The 19,641-nt window shown below is 39.3% G+C and overlaps 4 protein-coding genes across 6 annotated transcripts in view; 1 reads left to right on the top strand and 3 right to left on the bottom strand.

The window, feature by feature from the left end:
* The window catches only part of rad51d (RAD51 paralog D), a 477,561-nt gene that overhangs the window by 258,205 nt on the left and 199,715 nt on the right, over positions 1-19,641 (bottom strand). The window lies entirely within an intron of this gene.
* Positions 1-19,641, bottom strand: part of LOC109959351 (N-acetyltransferase 9-like) — a 561,041-nt gene that overhangs the window by 533,881 nt on the left and 7,519 nt on the right. The gene's annotated exons all lie outside the window — the stretch shown is intronic.
* tlcd5b (TLC domain containing 5b) lies at positions 294-2,277 on the bottom strand. Its single transcript, XM_020598543.1, has 3 exons — positions 2,266-2,277; positions 1,563-1,758; positions 294-889 (listed from the first exon to the last, which is right to left on the bottom strand). The coding sequence occupies exons 1-3, from the start codon at positions 2,275-2,277 to the stop codon at positions 294-296; spliced, it is 804 nt and encodes a 267-aa protein (XP_020454199.1).
* On the top strand, positions 2,986-14,192 carry rcc1l (RCC1 like). Its single transcript, XM_020598603.1, has 12 exons — positions 2,986-3,245; positions 3,667-3,952; positions 4,511-4,640; positions 5,504-5,632; positions 6,254-6,320; positions 7,673-7,724; positions 8,149-8,233; positions 8,507-8,688; positions 9,265-9,352; positions 10,208-10,381; positions 11,498-11,583; positions 12,183-14,192. Exons 2-12 carry the CDS (start codon positions 3,668-3,670, stop codon positions 12,258-12,260), a joined length of 1,356 nt encoding a protein of 451 aa, XP_020454259.1. The 5' UTR covers positions 2,986-3,245; position 3,667; the 3' UTR covers positions 12,261-14,192.

The raw sequence follows: 19,641 nt of genomic DNA, 5'->3' as shown, positions 1-19,641 counted from the left end.
TGAATGTTAGCTTACTTATCAAGAAGAGTATTACTTTCCCTATGAAAACAGTTGTAAAGGCCAAAAAAATGCACGCCTCTGGTTTGTTTGGATGACACCAGTGTGGCGTTGCAGGGGACTCAACTTTTGCTGCAACGTGACATCATCCAGAAAATGTATTACTTGGTAATATGAACAAGGCATTTCTGCGTTTACCTCATGACTGTCATGATGACAGATAAAATAGACACAGTGATCATTTGTCGAATTATAAAATTCTGTCTGCATTATGTTACAAACAGTTGAGCAGTGTTTTAGTGTCTGATCATCTTTATCCAGGACACTTTCTGTGACCTGGTTGCAAGTAATGTCTTGTCTGAATGTCCATCCAGGTTTTGTGTGTCGATGTCTTTGTGCTTGTGGTTCTCTATCCACCTCTCATACTTAGCCCTGGTTTTCTTATAGCCAAACCTGGCTATGTCCACCATGAACACCCAGGCTAGTCCATACATAACCACACCACCAAGCTTCATTATCACTGGAGTCCTGGGAGACATGAGCTCACAGTAAAACATCACCATTCCAAGTCCCATGCGTACAGTAGTGAACAACAAAATAAAGAGCAGGTCCACTGCGTCACCTAGCAGGCTGTCATACAGGCCCAGCTGACGAAGGAACCAGCGGGTTTGCAGCAGGGGGTTGGTGATCTCACTGCCAAAGATAACTCCACAGGTCTCACAGCCTGACACGCCCATGAGCAGCACAAGCAGGATGCCCAGGATGCTTGCAGCGTGGTGGGCCAGCATGATGGGGCCCTCTGTACGGTAGCAGACGCACCAGCCAATATCAAAGAAGAAGTAGCCAAGGCAGATGGCCAGGGTGAAGATCTGGAGTTCAGTGTTTTCTGCACCTGGAATAGACAGGAACAGGGTCAGACAAGTGAGTAACATGTAATGTGAAGACCAAGCATTTAAAATAGGGAAACTAGAATTACAGTGTATGAGTTAAAATTCTCCAAAACTGTAGTGTATGTTGTGTGCTTTGACTCTAAGTGGCAAATGTCTCTCAAATTCACACAAACTAAATGCAAGCTGTGTGCTTGACCGATCTATTCATTAGTTGATTCCATTTATTCATTCTTTTTTATTTATGACTTACTGCTCATTAATTGAGTTAATGGTTAAATTAAAGTACGAGTAGTGCCTAGTCAGTGTTCTCAGCTCTGTGCATCACTAAACCACTTGTTATTATGCTTCTTATTTAACCAAAACAACAATTTTTATGTTGTTTGTTGCTCTAATGATCCTTGCTGAACATTCATGTGGATACAACAGAGAACAACACAGAACTGTGTTGCCAAGCTTGTTTCACCCTGAGTGATAGGCTGCTAAAAGCACTAACCATTATTTTTAGCCATTTATAACACTTACAGAATGATTTACAATCATGGTAACCTAACATTTTCTTGCATTAAAAACAATTTAGCAATACATATTTTAAGCTGCATTTATAAGCTTCAGGTCATGTCGCTGTGTTTTGCACATATATTGCTCATCACTTTATTCTTACTTTATACCACTGACCTGCATGTGTGAGGGGCCACGGTCCATCTATGAAAACAACGTATGCTGTCAGTAGCACTATGAGGACACCGTGGGACAAAGTGACCAGGCGACAGCTCCACTCAGGCCCCCGCTGGGTGAAGGTACAGCAGAACAACACATAGAGGCAGAGCCAGCCAGTCAGGCTGCAGATGACTTCCAGTGCCGACATGGCTGTCTGTATGGAACATAAGATGTCAGCATCACAGATTGTGCACAACTTGTTGTGTTTTCTCTTAATTGTGGCAGTTTTAATCTCATGTGTATTTAGTTTAAATATTTTTTCAAACCCAACTAAATATATATTACTTCCCTCAAGAGGCCTTTAATGCTAGTTTGCTAAATTTCTTTTCAGCCCAGATGGTCTAGTGAGGCCCAAAACAAACTGACACCATAACATTTAACAGATTAGTTCTGAGGTTGTTATAAAAAAAATACTACATGAAAATATTTTGTTATTAAAGCAAACATCACTGGGCCAAAATTGCACAGACACAATACTGAATGCCATCAATGACCTGGTGATTTTCACTGGGTGACACTACTACAAAAGACATATAACTGTCATATGTGTAAGGCAGTCACTCTAAATTTACAAACTGTTGCTTATCTAGACCTTACCTCATCTCAGGTGTCCTCAGATTCAGGATACATGTTTTTAATAACTCCAACAATTATACATCACCTCACCCTCCATCACTGTTTACGTTCATAAAAGGCAAAAAGGCTCAGCACATTTCAAACGGACACATGTTCACTGTCAAGATGATAGAAATACCATGTGTAGATTAGATCCTCTATCCCTCCCCCCGGATCTCAGACTTGATCCTCTTCAAGGATTACAGTCTCTAATCTCATCAGATGCCTGTTTTTAGACAAGACAGGTGATACAAGGCTACAAGCCTGCAGCTGTATCACACTACTGTAAAAATAAACTTATAGTCTGCTCATTTAACACCAAGTCTGATTTCTTTCAAATACAAGGCAGAGCTGATAAGGTTTTAAATGACCTACTTCATAAGTCCAGTCTCATTGCTCCACTTATTTATATCATGCTTCTCGTGATGCTGGTTATTTTTATGTTTCTACATTTAACAACATTTTCGGAGGATTTTTTTTTGTTGTTTTAAGTAGCGCTGTTAAGATATTTAAATAAAGACTTAGACCTAAACCCCATCTATTTTCCCTATATGCTGAGAGGTACAGTCAAAGTAAAGGTGAAATATGATCCTTAAATGGAAATACAGGGAATTATACTGGATGGCTTTTTTTAGACCAGCAGCAAAACTATTCAGGAATAAGAGGTATAGTAAATGAATGGATGGATGGACAGAAGGTGTTATAGATAGGATTTGGTAGTCATCATCCCCCACCCCATCTAACCAATATCTAGTTCAGTAGGTGGCGATAATGCACCTTAAGCCGGCAGGCGAAAGCAAAAGAAGAAGAAGAAGAAGAAGAAGAAGAAGAAGAAGAAGAAAACACAAACACGATGTAATGACTGGAATATATTATTGCTATTTCAGCTGCACCATTGTAGCTCATGTACAATAAAAGTTAGCTCCTAAACGTATGAAACACATTACAACACCAAGGCAACGTGAAGCAAAGGCAGGTTCACCCGCGGTTAGTGGCTGCATGTGGAAAGCGGAGGCACAACACGAGGTGAAATTGTGTTCCTATTACTCATAATTTAAAACGTCAGTGATTTTTGGCTAGTTTACTTTATCATTAGAATATCATGTACTACGTTACTTGGATGATAAAGGGCTGTTCTTCAAATCGGTATTATTCAGATAAACCAAACTTCACTTATAGAGTCATTCTAACCTAATATTGGTTACGTTGGTTCGCTCCACAGAATTTACAATTTTGATGAAAGTACATCTGAAAATGTTCACTGTAATAAATCTGAATTTACAAATTGTACAAATGACTACCCGTATAATGGCTATAGTTACACTACTGTAACTAGGCCTTTGTCTTTTGGACATTTTAATTTACATGAAATCTCATCTAATGAAAGCTACAGCATTATTAGAAGTTTCAGTGAACCAGTTGTTTGCCCTCTCTTGTTTCTCTGCAGGATGGCTTTTCTACATGTGCGGCTGTGCACTCAACGTTTGGGCACAGGGCTTCAAGTCTGTGGTTATACGACTCTCCGAAACACATCCAGACCTCAAGAGAAAAGCAACAGTGGTCCAGTTTTTCAGTATGTTGGCCAGCACAAGAAGCCCAAGCACAAAGTGTTTGTTTGGGGCTTTAGCTTCTCTGGTGCTCTGGGTATTCCCAGCTTTGTGGTGCCAGACAGTGGCAGGAAGAAGCCCCGCAAATATCAGCTCACTCCTTACCGCCTGGAAACTGCAGAGAAGGTGAAATCATCCTTGAAAAATGTTTGCATTGAGTTTCAAGATATATGACACTATTTAGTTTTTAGGTGAAATGTTATAAAGATATCAGTCAAGTGTTGCCGGAGACTGACTGCAAAGTATTTTCTGCTTTCCTGTTAATAATTGCAGTGTGGTTCAACCAAAATGAAACAGGATATACTTAATATTGTGGCTTGACTAATATAATTCACTTATGCAATATTGCTTTTAAAATTATTCATTGAGTGCAAACTGTTAATGCCGTTAGAGTTTGAGTTGATGAAAATAATATCTTTCCAGTGCTGTCTGGAATGAGACAAAGTGACAAAGCAACTACTTTTCTTGTAACATTATTAGTGCCTGGCTCGGGGCTCAGTTATCAGTGATGACAGTACAATCCTATTCTTAATTTGATAAGGATGCTCTTATTGCAAAACTGACTGGAGCTCTGATTGAAAGAGCAGGTTAAAGTCTTCATCTTCAATGCACAGAAAATTATTATGATGACAGTGTGGAGATCGTTGAAATACCTTCTAAGGCTAAGCTCTCCTTCTCTTGTAGATCTCTTCTGCTGCTTGTGGATACGGTTTCACTCTCATCGCTTCCTCGACCAAAGATATGTCAAAGCTGTGGGGCATGGGCCTGAACAAGGACTCTCAGCTTGGCTTTCAGCGCACCCAGCACAACAGGCGTAAGAAAAAACTAGACTGTTAACACAAAACCAGAAATACTGATTAACTCCACTTGGCTTAACGTGCTTCAACTTGTAAATTTACAGTATGCTGCATTCGTAAACATGTTTGTATGAACAGTGGATCCAGTGATTATGTTTAATGTGAAAAGGATCATCTGTAGTGATGATCAAATCAAGTAATCCATCCATTATCTATACTGCTTATTACGGAATAGGGTTGCAGGGGGGCTGGAGCCAATTCCATCTGACATTGGGTGAGAGGCAGGGTACATCCTGGACAGGCCGCCAGTCTCAAATCAAGTAATGTAGCTGTAAAAATAAATTCTGCTTTTAATTATGGTATATGTCAGAACTTTACAGTTTCAGCCCTCTAGTGGTAAAAGTGAGGAAGCTGCATATGCACTAGCTAGGGTTTAAATGGAATGGCTGTGTCACAGGAAAATCTAATCTAGATGTTCTTGGTTTCAGTTAGGTTTTAGAGTTTAACATGAACATAATCAATCATCATATCCATTTTTGTAACATTAATTGGTCAAACCTGTGTATATAAAGACTTTTGGTGTTCGTACGCAGCCAAATATACGGCACAAATAGGCACATGTACCCTGCTTTTCTCACCTTTGGTTCCTTGATGATTTTAGCCTGTTATGTCCAGCTACATAACAGCTCATCAAATGCAGCACAAATAGAAGTAGAACAAACAGACAAACATAAACAATTGTAACCCAAAGGAAATATCATGCTACATATCTTCATTATGTGTTGTCCTATTATGAAATGTACATATAATGACATCTTAAATACGGACACATTGTGCACCTTGCCTGACATCCCTGCCCTTTCTGATGCCCTGTCTGTAGATCAGAGTTATGACTTTGTCTTGGAGCCATCTCCGGTGGCTCTGCCTCTTGTTGAGCCTCTGCAGGCCAGAGTGATTCAGGTTTCATGTGGTCGAGCTCACTCCCTGGTCCTCACTGATCAAGAGGGAGGTAAGAGACTTACAACTGCTGCACATGCATAGATGCATACCCACTGTGGTATAAAGATGTTTGCCTTTTACAGAAATAACTTCATGCCAAACTTTGCTAAAAACACTGAAGCCCTTTCAGAGGAGATTTGACAATCTATTGTTCATCACAATTTGTGAAAAGAGGAAGAACACCTGGTACTGCGTTGCTACCGGCCACCTGTCACACTGTGTGTCCTTTTATATCTTCCACCCACCGCTCACTGAAAATGAGTGATTATCAGACAGCTCCACTCAAATATCTGAGTGGAGACATGAAGATATTCAGGAACTTCTGTTGTTAAGAGCCAGCACCAGAATCATCAGACAGACTTGGGGTATAGCAAGAGACTTGGTTGTTTATGACCAAATTACAAACTGGCTACATGATTGTGTCACGACCCGCCTCCCACATGCTCTAATTGCCCATGCCCAAGCTCTAATTTGTAAATCATTATGTATGAATTGAATTGTGTTTAGTCCCATTGGAAAAAAGACACCACAAAAGGCAGTGAAGTCCATAAACAAAGAATCACAGTAGCATAAATATAACTTAGAAGTGACAGGTAACAAATAATTGACTCTTCTGTTTTTCTCTCCCAAGTTTTCAGTATGGGCAACAATGCATTTGGCCAGTGTGGAAGGCGAATAGTTGAGGATGAAGTCTACAGGTGTGTCCTAATGCACATTACACCCACCAACAACAGTAAATGTTTCAAGATCTTTCACTTGATTTCTCCAATCAAATAATGCTTTCATTTCACAGAGAATCATTTTCAATGTCGGCGGCAGATTTGTCAAACGTTTCAGTTTATTGCAACTTAAGTGTTATTTTTGTTACCTCTAGTTTGACATGCTTGTGCAAATGTAGTACAGTAATGCCATGTTCACCTTACTGTATGTATTCCATAAGGTAGTGATAGCAGTCTCCAAAGGTGCTGTTCATTCTCAGTAATATTATAGGCATTAAATAAGCATTTAATTACTTTAACAACAGATTCTGGCTAACGTTTGCCTTTTTAGAAAGTTTAGTATAGCACCAAGTCTCATCACATACCACGTGGAACTGTACTGCATTGTACCGAGCGGTCCTTCTGTTATTTAGCCTAGCTTCACTGATAAAAATGGAGTGGGCAAAATAATAGAAACACTTGTCAGTTTGACACAGTACAGTTCAACAGCAGCACAGCTGAACCAACACATGTCTAAAGTGGTTTGAACAAACAGTGAGGGAGGATTTATTGCAGGACGTTTGTATTAGACCTCATTAGTTTTAGCCAGGTGTATGTAATAAACTGCCAATGGAGTGTCAGTGTGCTGTCTATGTCAGCCGGCAAGCAACAAGATATAGTGGTATATTAAAGATGTTTGAGGTAATGTAGTGTAGTGTCCTTTACATAGTTTATCCACCAGAGATCACTGACCGGTTTGGTTTTCAGCTGTATAAGATCCTGCTGTAGTTATGACTTGTAAGTACAGTATTCACAAGTTAGAGCCTGGTAATCATATTAACTCCCTCATGATGTGAACCATGAATAAGCATGGTAGCTCAAAGTTTATCAAGGACTCCAGTGTGTAAACCTTATATGTGATTGCTCATGTTTTTTGACCTGTTGCACTTTTTTGTCATTTTTAGTCAATGCACTCCAATACCACAGCAATTAACTAATCTGTTAATATTACAAAACTGAACTTCCTCTTTGTTGTTACAGTCTTACTCAGGTGGATGTTTTTAGTTGGGAATAATGTCTTAAATGTCATTCAAAGCTCCCTTTAAAGGTCTGAAAACACGTACAGTGATGGAAAGTCTAAACTCAAGGTTTACTTACTTTCACTTTGCTATTTCTTAAGTTTGAGCTGGTAAGTATCATTCACCACACAGGCATTTTGCTCTAAACATAGAGTTATGTTCTTTCAGTGTAAGCGGGAGGTTAAGTGACAGCTGAAAGGATATGACCTCTCTTAGAGATGCTGCTGTCCTTGAGTGACAAATTAGTTATTTCTCTGTCTCCTGTTCAAATAGTGGAAGTCACATCATTCACAAGATAGAAGGCTTCAGCAGCAGGGTCATCCAGGTGAGTGTCTGAAGTGTGATGACGGATGTCTTTGGCTCAGTAAGTCTCCTTCTCTCCTTCCTATACCAGGATTTTGGGTGCACGTCTCCACATACAGTTTAGCTGGATACTGTTCACATTACATTGTCATTTGTCTCTGTTGCTACAATAATTACTTCTTCTCAAACTGAATTCAGTACATGCTTAAGTTTTCTGTCCTGACAGTTTATTTTAACAAGCTTATTAACTGAATTGTATCAGATGAATTAATTTAACATTCACACTGGCTCATGTGCTTAAATATGACTATAACCACTCTGGAATTTGTTTGGGTGTTTTGTTTTTATAATTGTTTGTAGGACACATTTAGATGACGGCATCATGTCTTTTAAAAAAAAAATATGAATGGGATCTGATCGCTGCGGACACATCTCTTTTCTTCCAGGTGGCGTGTGGGCAGGACCACAGTCTGTTCCTCACTGAGACAGGAAAAGTGTTCGCATGTGGATGGGGAGCAGATGGACAGACGGGTCAGTGCACAGTAACCCCCCTTAACCTTGAAAGCCAGAAATAAAATTGCAATCCCAAAACCAATCCCAGCTTTATTCTTGTTGTTTGCACCCCTAAGTACCAGATTTAAATGTTGTGTAACTTTCAGTCAAATGTTCAAATCAGGCTAAAATTCTGAATAAAGTATTGCTCATCATGAGCAGTGATACTTGGTGCAGTCACTCCAAATAATGCCTCAGCAGCTGTGTGCTCCCCTTGTAGCAGTTTGATCATTAGTGTTACTTGTCCTCCAGGCCTGGGACACCACAGTATCAGCTCCAGTCCGGTGGAGGTGGGTGGGGATCTGGCCGGTGTGGAGGTGCAGCAGATCAGCACATATGGAGACTGCAGCCTGGCTGTGTCCAGAGATGGACAGGTGTATGGATGGGGCAACTCTGAATACCTACAGCTGGCCTTGGTCACTGAGGCCACACAGGTGAGGAATGACATGTTGGGTAGAAATGTCGAGGGGTGGCTGACACAGTCGCATCAGGTCTTCTGAAATATTGTCATACAGGTTCAGTGTGGAGTCCTGCAAACCAGCAGATGAAAACGTAACAAATTTTTACAGTGTCAGAGGAGAGATTAATGGATCAGAAGAAATTAGAACATATTACAGCTGTCGGTGTCAGACACCTCGGAAACCTGGCAAGCAATCACACACACCACACTTAGGATAAACAAAATATTTTAAGCTTTATTCAATTTTCATGTAGTTTAGTTGATTTCTGTAATATATTTCTACTCCAGATTCTTTCATATTAATTTTTATTTCCCGTAGAGAAGACCTACTACCTGTACATGACTTGTACTACAGGTCAGACCATTTGAGAATTTCCTTCATATCTAATTTTAAATGTGAGAAGAAAGTTGTTTTATGCCTCTTAAAGCAGTCACCACACTGCAGAGGAGCGAAGCCAGTTTGGGAATACAAGAGGGACCAGCAGCAAACTTATCTAGCAACATTATTCCCTTTCACTAAACTCGTGTTCACATTTTCTTCATCTTTCAGATGAACTCTCCTCGACATCTTCCTCTAAAAGGCTGTGGAAAGGTGGTTCAGGCAACATGCGGAGGCACGCAGGTGGCCATTCTCAATGGTTAGTTTATACAAACACTATTTACCTACGTAAATGTGGACACTGTGTTGTGAGTATGAATTGTAGAGCTGCAAATGACTGAGCCTGTTTACATACAGTGGCTGTATTAAGGTGCTCCTAGGAATAAAGAGAAGCTTTCTGACCTGGTAGCACAGCAGCAGAACAGTTCAAATGGCTCTAAGATCATGAAATCAGTCTTGTCATTTTGGTGTCAAAGAGGGGACTCCACATGCTGCCTGTTGGTGGCATCACAGGTCTGTGCGTCTGGCTTCTAGTTTGATTCCTTTTGTAGAAAGTGGCCTGTTTTTAATTTACTGTTTTGACACAGACAGGAAGCAACACCACCAACTTTTTCAGGTAAACATCTGTGTAAGGTGAGAAAACTAGGCTTTTACTTATTCAGGGTCAGGAGGGAGGTTTTGTTTTTTATTAAATTACCTCAACAACTATTCACTGTCCTCCTAAGGGGGAATAACAATAACTGTGATGATTCTCTTACTTTCCCTTCAGGGCCACCATCAGCTCAAAATTCCAGTTTGTCCAATACTTTAGTTTATGACCAAATACCTGCAGCACCAATAATACCCATCAGCCTCAGATGTACCTTGTGTTTGGTGCTTATTATCTAACATTAGCATGCTAGATTAAGATGCTGAACAAAGCATAATACTTAGTTAACGTCAGCATCTTAGCATTTAAGTCGGAGCACTACAGAGGTGCTAGTATGCCACAGTATCTTGTTCTCATTATACAGTCCAATTGTATGTATATCTACCTAATATAATTGGCATTTGTTTCACAATATGAGGAAAAAAATATCAGAATAAACCTGTATGAGTTTTAAAATCCTTTCAGAAAAAGGAGAGGTGTTTGTGTGGGGATATGGCATTCTTGGAAAAGGCCCAAAGCTATCAGAATCTTCAGTCCCGGAGATGATTCCCTCCTCCCTGTTCGGACGCTCAGAGTTCAACCCATCAGTCGTCGTCACCAGGATTAGGTGTGGCCTCAGCCATTTTGCTGCAATAACAGGTAATAATGTTTGTCTTGTCACTTGTAGGATGTCTACAGGCACAGAAACTCTAAACATATTTCCACTAATTTGAAGGTGTCAGCAGTACACCGGGTTTACTGCTGCATCTTTAAAATGTCTGTTTTTTTTTTTTAGGAGTGTTTTTTTTTCTAGCAGGGATAAAATAGGGAAACATAAAACTCATGAACAGCAAAGTCATTCTGTCTCATCCAGCCTGAAGTGCTAAAAGTGAGGTACAGATGTCTGGGGAAGCAGTGAACTTTTGAGTTGGGTAGTTTAGTTGCTTTATGAAACCGAACATCAAAATCTGTTTTCCCATCTTGTTATTATCCCTAAAACAACAGACTGAGAGAAGGTGTACACTCTGTTCATGCAGTGGATGATATGAACATTCAAGGTCACACTGAAAAGCCCTTTTAGCCAATTTTAAACTCTGGAACCAGCCAACAGCTGAAAAGGTCATGACAGAGGTATCTGGCCTTGGTTATAATATCATTGACTATTTTCAGAATTCATAAAATCAGTGACTGTTTGAATGAATCAATTATTGGAAACTACTGTAACTAAGTAGATTTGCTGAAGTATTGTTCTTTAGTATAATTTTAAGGTACTTGTGTTTTGCTTGAATATCTCTAGTTTATAGTACTTTATACTAAACTACACATTATAATACATATATTGTACTTTTACTCAATTATGTACTTTATACTTTTATTTACTGCACTTTGCACAGGTGGGAATCTTTAACTCCTGATTTGACTGTGATTCCCGGTGTCATGAACGATTTTCGATTCAAAAACAATTCAATTCAATAAAAAAGGAACTCTAGTTTATTGTTTGTCATACAACTGATTTCTGTCTGAATACATCTGCCACCTCTGATCAGAAAGAAGGACTAACCACAGCAGTGGATACTTGAACAGAACACAGTAAAACGAATGTGGGACAGAACACCCCCTGAGGACAAATTGTGGAAAACGGTCCTTTGGAGCCTTAACCATTAAAGGACTAGCTTTAGGGAATTCACTTATTTGCTGTCTAGTGGAAAGTATGATGAGAAGACCATTACCATTTTTTTCAATCTAGCAAACTGATGTTTGACGGTTGCATTGCAGATCGGGGCGAGCTCTTCGTTTGGGGGAAGAATGTGCGGGGTTGTTTGGGCATCGGGAAGCGAGACGACCAGTACTTCCCATGGCGAGTAAGACGACACTGATTCAATATTAGTCAAAACAGAGCTGAACATGCAGCTAGGTGCTGTGTAGAGGAAAAAGCTAACCAAGTTTTTGTCCAGTTACTTCTCTCAAAAATTTTTTAAAGCTTAATTTTTTAAAATAAATTTGCACACTGTATGTGTTTTTCATGTTTCTGTGTACTTGTGTGGTAGTATTTTCTAGCTGATCTTCTAAACATTCAAAACGTTGCTCAAAATAGACGTATTTGGTAATGTACTTTATTTTATTATCAAAATAACATTTCCCTTTTAAAATATAACATCTAAATGTAAAATATTTGTGAGGTTGCTAAAAAATCTGCACCTGTATGTCGCTTGTAGAGATTTCTAATATACTGTAAGTCAACCAGACTTGCATTAGCATGTCTCCTCAGGACCTTAACAGGATTTGTAAGTGTACTGCTTCTCAGTGTGGCACTTTCAGAGAACAAGAAACTAAATAAATGTTCCTTTTCCCATCACTGTATGTAGAAGTACAGAAAGTGCATGAGAGTGTCTGTTGCCCATTAACATGCTCACTAAGTTCCTCCTCTAAGTCGTGTTCCTCTGTGTAATTCTTCTGTCAGGTGACTGTGCCAGGTCAAGTCGTGGATGTAGCATGTGGTGTTGACCATATGGTGGCGCTGGTGAAATCCCTCCTGTGAGTACTTTCCATTCCAGGAGTGGATGAAAGGCTGGATGTTTTGCTGAGCCCACATCCCCACTGATCCCTGGATGCCTCAGGGAGCCGATCAGGGCTGCTCGGGACTCTTGAAGCCAGCTGCTCTCCACAGGCTATGGACCCTAGTGTCCCTCTGTCCTGCGGTGACATTGAACAGTGAGCAGGAGAGTCAGTTCTGCAGCAAAGTGACACTGACACAGCTTTCTTTATCCTGCTTGAAGGCTGAATGGGACAGACATCTAAGGACAGTTTTGGATTATTATCATTGGAGCATAAATCATTTTATGAGTGTGGTTTAGATCCCTGTGTAATCTCAGCCTCGTGTGACAATGATGTGAGAAACTGAAACCAGAAAACATTCTAAATGTGTACCTGTTCAGCAGCTGGATACCTTGGTGGTTGACACCACTGACTTTGGTACAGCAGGTTGGGGTTCGATTCCCTCTCAGGGTGCGGCCAATATCCAACGTGGGTCCTTAGCAGGGAGATGCCTGGCATCAAACCAAGCTCCCCCTTTTTGTGGTCAGACCCTATCATCACTACACAAATTCATTCATTCCTTTTAAAATTGTACACATTGTACATTTACCTGCAGTTCCTAAATCACCCTGTCTGCTTTTGAGTGCAAATTAAAAATGTGTTTATTTAGGAAAGTCCAAGCTATCTACTTTTTATAGCACTAAACCAGGAACTAAAGGAGAACATCCACGTCCTTTGACACAGCAGCTCATCTTCTGTGAGGAGATGCTGCAAAATGGTGGACTATTTATGTTGACAAAATTTTCATAGCATATTATGCTTATATAAAGACCTGAATGAATCTTAGAAGGGACTTTAGTCGACACTTCGGTGTCGTAGCACAAGGATGGAACAATATATATGTTTGATAGATTGCCTGGGACAGCTTTCACTCGTAAACCATTTATTGCTAGACTGTTGCTTTGCTGTAACTCGTCAGTGGGACTGTGATAGTGTCCTCATTAATGGGTACATTTTCTTAAGTTTGTTGGGTTTTGTTGTGACCTTAAAGTGAATGGAGAGGTACAATAGTTACAATAATACTTTTTCATTGTGATGTGTTGGCCCAGTTAGCTTCACAAGTCACAAAAAGTAATTAAATTTTTTTCTTTTTTACAACTAGGAGCAACCTGTTCACTGGAAATAGCAGGCTTCAATTTTAGTTTTATGGATTTTAGTCATACTGTTACACACTATATTTGCTTTAACACCCCCCCAAGTCCTATCCATGTAAATTCCCTCTACAAACCACAAGTAAATCATTTATAGCTAGACTAATAGATAATAGATAAAGCAAAAAATGCAGCCATCTCACAAATTTTCATTTTGTTATATGTAGCAAGAAACAAATATTTCTATATAGGTTTAAATACTCATATTTATTTTATGAAGTTCAAGAGATTTATTTGACATTTACACAAGTACAGACAGTATGGGTACATAGGAATATGTTGTGCATATCTCTTGAGTGCATACAAAAAGGTGCAGTGTAAATAGAGTGCAGGAGATAAAAGCAAAGAAAAATGTACACACCTAAAGCTTTTACTAATATATTTAAAGATGTGATTTTGGCCACTAATATACAAACAAAACATTATTTTTAATATTTTACTATTATGGTGGTGTTAATACTAATGTGTAATGTGCCAGGGGCAGTTGAATGTTGTAGCTGGTCTAGATGGAGCTAATTTAAAAATATTTTATATGTGAGTAAAATAAATGTAGTGGAGGAAAAACTATATGTACATCTGAAATGTGGTGAAGTAGAAGTGCAAACTAGCATACAATGGAAATAGTCAAGTAAGGTATAAGCACCTGAAAATTGCACCTTGTACCTATGTAATTAGATTCAACCACTAATGTAAACAGTTTAAAGTGTTATGCTGTCTGTTGGCCGCTAGGGGGCAGCTGTCAACCGCTAATGTAAACGATAATGTAAACAGTTTAAAGTGTTAGGCTGTCTGTTGACCGCTAGGGGGCAGCTGTCAACCGCTAATGTAAACAATTGAAAGTGTTATACTGTCTGTTGGCCGCTAGGGGGCAGCTGTCAACCGCTAATGTAAACAGGTTAAAGTGTTATGCTGTCTGTTGGCCGCTAGAGGGCAGCTGTCAACCACTAATGTAAACAGTTAAAAGTGTTATGCTGTCTGTTGGCCGCTGGGGGGCAGCTGCACTGGTACACGTCATTAGGAGCTTAAACTAAAATAGGTGAAGAAGAACCACTTCCTGTTCAAATCCAAATATAGTAGAAACATACAGTAGCTTCAGAAGATGTGAAACGTCTTTAATATTTAACCTATCAGTGTTATGTCAGTGTATGGACTTGGAAAGTCGTCTGGGAACAAAGTGGAAAGGTCTGGATAACATTTCATTAGATGGCAGAATGATATTTTCATCTACTGAGCTAGCGTTAAGCTAGCTGAGTTGCCTTGGCGAAACAGGTGTGCCTATCTCTGAGTGCATATAAATAAGTGCAATGTAAATAGAGTGCAGTAGATAAAAGCAAAGAAAAATGTACACAACTATGCTATCTAAAGTTGTTACTAATATATTTAAAGATCAGATTTTTGTCACTAATATACAAACAACAAAACATTATTATTTTTAATATTTTACTATTATGGGAGTAAACAGGTGTTCCTGAACTGATAACTCTGCCCTGTCCGGTGAGATGCAGACCACAACCTCTGGCCCTTCAGGCAGCAGAAAGGTACTGTGGTGGATAAAATTACGACTGTGTGCTGGAACAACTGATTATATTAGTGGCACAGCTGTATTTTCTACTGGAGGCAGTTGTACACTAGAGTTTGAATGATCCAGAGAATAATTCTTTGGGTCCATTTTGTCCTTTGGTCCCTGTTAATGAATTCAGATCATTGTAGTAATTCTGTACATGTTTTGCACGTTGATGCCTGTCTGTCTGTGGTTCAGTTCCCCCTGGAGCCATCCATCTGAGTTGCAGCAAAGAGATGCTTGCCATCCATGTCGTGTGTTCAGGACAACTTTTACAGATGCTGATCATCATGGACAGGTATGGAATCCAACTGTTTAAACCAGTACATCTTCTGTGTATGTCATTGTTGTATTTATTGAAAGATGGAACTGTAGTCCACTGAGTAACAGCGCTATTTTTTCTCATAATCATGGAAATTAATACAGAACATACACAGCAGTGTGTTTGAAATGAGGCCAGATGTGGAGAAACAGTCACACAGTATTTCACCTCAGTGAAACTTTACATGATATCTTGTAGATAATTCCAGTTTGGATACAGTTAATCTTTTATAGTTGTAGTATACAAAATTAATTAATACTAAACATTCCTCAGGCACAAGCTGGAGGTGGCATCTTATGGGAACGAGTCCAGTCAGGAAACCTCCTCATGATGGATACCCTGACTGACCAACAGGTGGTGCAGCTCCACCCTACGGCACCATCGTGGGAGGCAAACCAGTAAAAGTTCCAAATATATGCTTACTGGGCCGCTGGCTAAGTCAGTGGTTTGGACTTTGGATGCTTTGTCGATGTTTCTAACAGCGTAGAAGCACAAGAAACATCCTAAACCCTCACTGCTCTGGGTGCTTGTCTGTGGGACTGCAATAACCATCAGCTCTTAGCAACACTTCAGCTTTTCCTGATGTAAACAGTTCTAATCCAGTGTCTGTTTTATTTGTTGTTGCTGCGCATCTCTAAAAGATCAACAGTGCCAAGACTGAGTTATGCTTCTTTCTTTTCAAGCATAACACTCAGAATATACTGCAACCCCCTAGGGACTACAGTACAGAGATAGAGTGGGCGGAGAGAGAGAGGTTCACTGACTGTACTGCACTCCAAAGAGACTGGAGAATAATGAAAGTGAACTCAAATTGAACCAAAGTTTAACATACTGTCTGTCTGGCTGCTGGAAAAAGATTTTATACTGTGAAAATGTTCAGTGGTATATTTGCTGTTTGCTGAAAGGAAAACTACTGTAGCTGCTACTTGTAGCCATTATGGGTAGCTCATAGCAAAGGTTTGTATCAATAAGTTAGTAGCTAAACACTTGGTGTTGGTTTACAGGTGAGAACAGTTCAGATTTAAAGCCTTTTGTGGAAACCCAGAGTGTTCAGTAATAACAATACATAAAAACAACATTGAAATTAATAATCATATGAATAAATTGTGTAAAATATATACTTGCACAGACAAATTGTGAAATCATTCAAGAAATATTAAAACTTGTCATTATTTTGAAATGGTATTTCATCACTCTTAGTGAAAAGTAGCGGTAATGCACTAAAGCTGTTTGCCAACTGCCATAAAAAAACAGAGGAAGAAGAAGTTAACACTGATTATCTCGTTACGGTGGCACCTGTCAGTGTGTGGGGTATAAAAGGCAGCAATCTATTCAGTTCTCGGCGTTGATGTGTTGGAAGCAGGAAAAATGGGAAAGTGTAAGAATCTGAGTGACTTTGTCAAACTGTGGTTGCGATACATATTTTGATCGTGGCGTAGATTATAACAATTACATTTTAGTGTACAGCGTTTTTTGTGTATGCAGGTGCTTAGGTGTTACTCTGAGGTAAAATGGTTGAATAAATGTGTAATTTCGAGTTCATGTTGGATACTTTATGTAGTGTTAGTGAGGATTAAATGTTGGCGTGTAACGTTAGCAAAACTCTGCTAGCAAGAAGCCTTTCGGGCTGAAGACAAACCAGGCGTGTGTCCTCCAGGTTTCGTAAGCCCTCCGATTCGCTATTGTTTTGCTTTAGCATGCTAATTTTAACAACGAGAGTAATTGTTAAAACTTGCTTCTAGGAAACTTTGCCATGACGGTAACTAGTCACCTATCCCTTGTTGGCTCTGTAGTTTGACTGCCAAGCGTTATGGGAACGATGTTACATATTGAATATATCTGGACTAGATTGACATTAGCACCCTCTTGTTTTAATCCCCCAACAAGTTCACTGATGTTTAGAGGACACTGGTCTTTGACACAGATGTCTGTCTTGTAGTGGAGAAACCTTTTTAGGCGTGAGTATAGTTTTTTTCTGCCACGTCTGCGTAAGATGGAGCCTCATTTAGATTGAAGTCCAGACAAACCATCAGTTGCCAGTCATTAATAAACGGCCCGAAAAGCCTGTTATGTTTAAATTGATATTTAAAAACAATATCAGCGGGTTTTATTGATAGTGCAAGCAATGCCAGGTTTTAATGACCTCAAACTATTGGTAAATAGCCACGTAAAGAATGGTGTCCTGTTAACAACCCAGGGAAACTACACGTGGTTAATTCACTGCTCAGTGCCTATAACTTTAGATATTGTGTATGAGATGGTAGACAGATGTGCTCGTCAAATGAAGACGTTTCATCATCCTTAAAATTTTATGACATCTATATGTGACACTTAACTTATTCTATTCCTGTAATGCCTCCTGTTCTGCATTCAAGGTGACAGACCTGCTGAATAAATCAGCTCCTTTTCAATTTCCCCCTTAAGCAATCCTTAACCAGATGTCGTTCCGCAGCCAGACAGTGGGCAACATTGAAGACATGCATAAAGACAGGCAAGTTTGTTTAAAAATGCACCATTTATTATTTTAATCAAATGATTACAAAACTTATCTTTTTTGCAGCCACTCCGTTCCAGCCAGCTCCTGAAGTTTTGGCAAGATGGGAAATCCCTACTGGTACCTCAAGGCAGAGTACCTCACATTTTGCTCCATGCTGTTACACTACATGTGCCTGGACCACAGTTATGAAGACGCTCCATAACTGTGGTCCAGGCACATGTTGGCTCTGCAGCATTTAAAAAAGGTACTCTGATTATGTGTGATTTTTGAGCCTTGTTTTGATGTTCTTTTCAATAAAGCAATTACTACTTAAAATTATGCTGGTTTTATTATAATGATATGATGCACTGGTTCAGGTCTTAGTTCGTCACTGTATCTAGTGAAGAAATAAGGGGGGTGCTAAGTGCACAGAAGTTATCAAAAAACAAGACTACACAGAGTACCTGGATGTAAAGGTTGAACAATCTCTGCTGCTTCACTGTCCGCATCAGGAAAATGGTCCCTCTGAAATGAAAAATATTAAATGTTTTCTTAATTAAGCACAAGTTGCTTTTACACTCACCTCAATGTCCTCATGAGGGTTGACAGGAATAAGTCTTCCCAGTTATGTCCAGATCTTGGATTAAAGACAGGCTCTGCACACATTAAAACAAAGGTGTGCAGTGTTTATACAAATATTAAATTCTACAAGCTTAACTGTAGTAAAGTTGTCAGCTTTAGAAGACTAAAAAGCGGTTACTATAAAGCCTAATTTAGAGAATTGTTTAACCTACTGCTATAAAATAAAACTGATATAGCTAAGTGCACAGAAGTTATCAAAAAACAAGACCACACAGAGTACCTGGATGTAAAGGGAGGTTTCTTTGCAGCATCAAGAAAGAACCTCAGAGCCATGGATGCCTTGTTTCTGGCCATTTGGAGGATCAGAACATGTGACAGAGCTAACAGTCAGCTTGTAATTTTATCCACAGTGAATTAAAATATAATTCTATCAACTTGCTGAGCAATAAAGGTCAATAACTATGTTATGACAATGTTTGCCATAAACATTACATATAGAGCACCAAGTTTTTATAAAGCTTCATTATCATACAGTAAGTGAAACTGTTACACTACAGTTCATTCTGAACCTGTGGATACAAATGCAGAGTGAAAGCACTTATAAAGAAAATATGCACACTTTACAGATGTCTTAAAACACCATATATCAAACTGGGAAGTTTGTCAGATTGGAACAAAGAATGAAGTGTTGTATGCAATTACATTGTGCTCCATGTTAATTATAAAAAATTGAAATTTTTCATTACAATTTATATCAAAGTTGCTCAAACACTTTTGAAATTACAGCCTGACCTAACCCATCAGTGCTAGTATAGTACTCTCACTTGAACCACCACAACCTTAGAATACGTTTCTCGCCTCATCAACTTGCATTTGATGTCCATATGTAAGAGTCTGTCCTTGCGACACGCCCGTAACATCGCTGGACACCATCAAGAATGTTTTCACAAAGCAGCCAAATGTCTGTGCTGTCTGTGGAGTGATTTGTCAGACTGTGAAGCTGTTGCTGTGGACTTGGTCTCAATATTTATTTATTTATTTATCTATCTTTTTTTTTTATTAATGCAAGCTAATGCCTTTGCACTATTGTTTAAGAACTATTTTAAATGTAGCCCTCTTGGACCTCACTGGGTCTTGAATCAGGGCGGAAACATACAGGACAATTTGTTAAGTTTCCGTGCTGATGAAGAATCGGTGAGGTCCAAACCAGCCTGCGTTTTTTATTGAGCTGCG

This window comes from Monopterus albus, unplaced genomic scaffold (assembly GCF_001952655.1).
Source record: "Monopterus albus unplaced genomic scaffold, M_albus_1.0 scaffold38.1, whole genome shotgun sequence".
NCBI lineage: Eukaryota > Metazoa > Chordata > Actinopteri > Synbranchiformes > Synbranchidae > Monopterus > Monopterus albus.
Note: the sequence above shows the minus strand (reverse complement) of the source record. Positions and strands in the feature narration are given on the sequence as shown.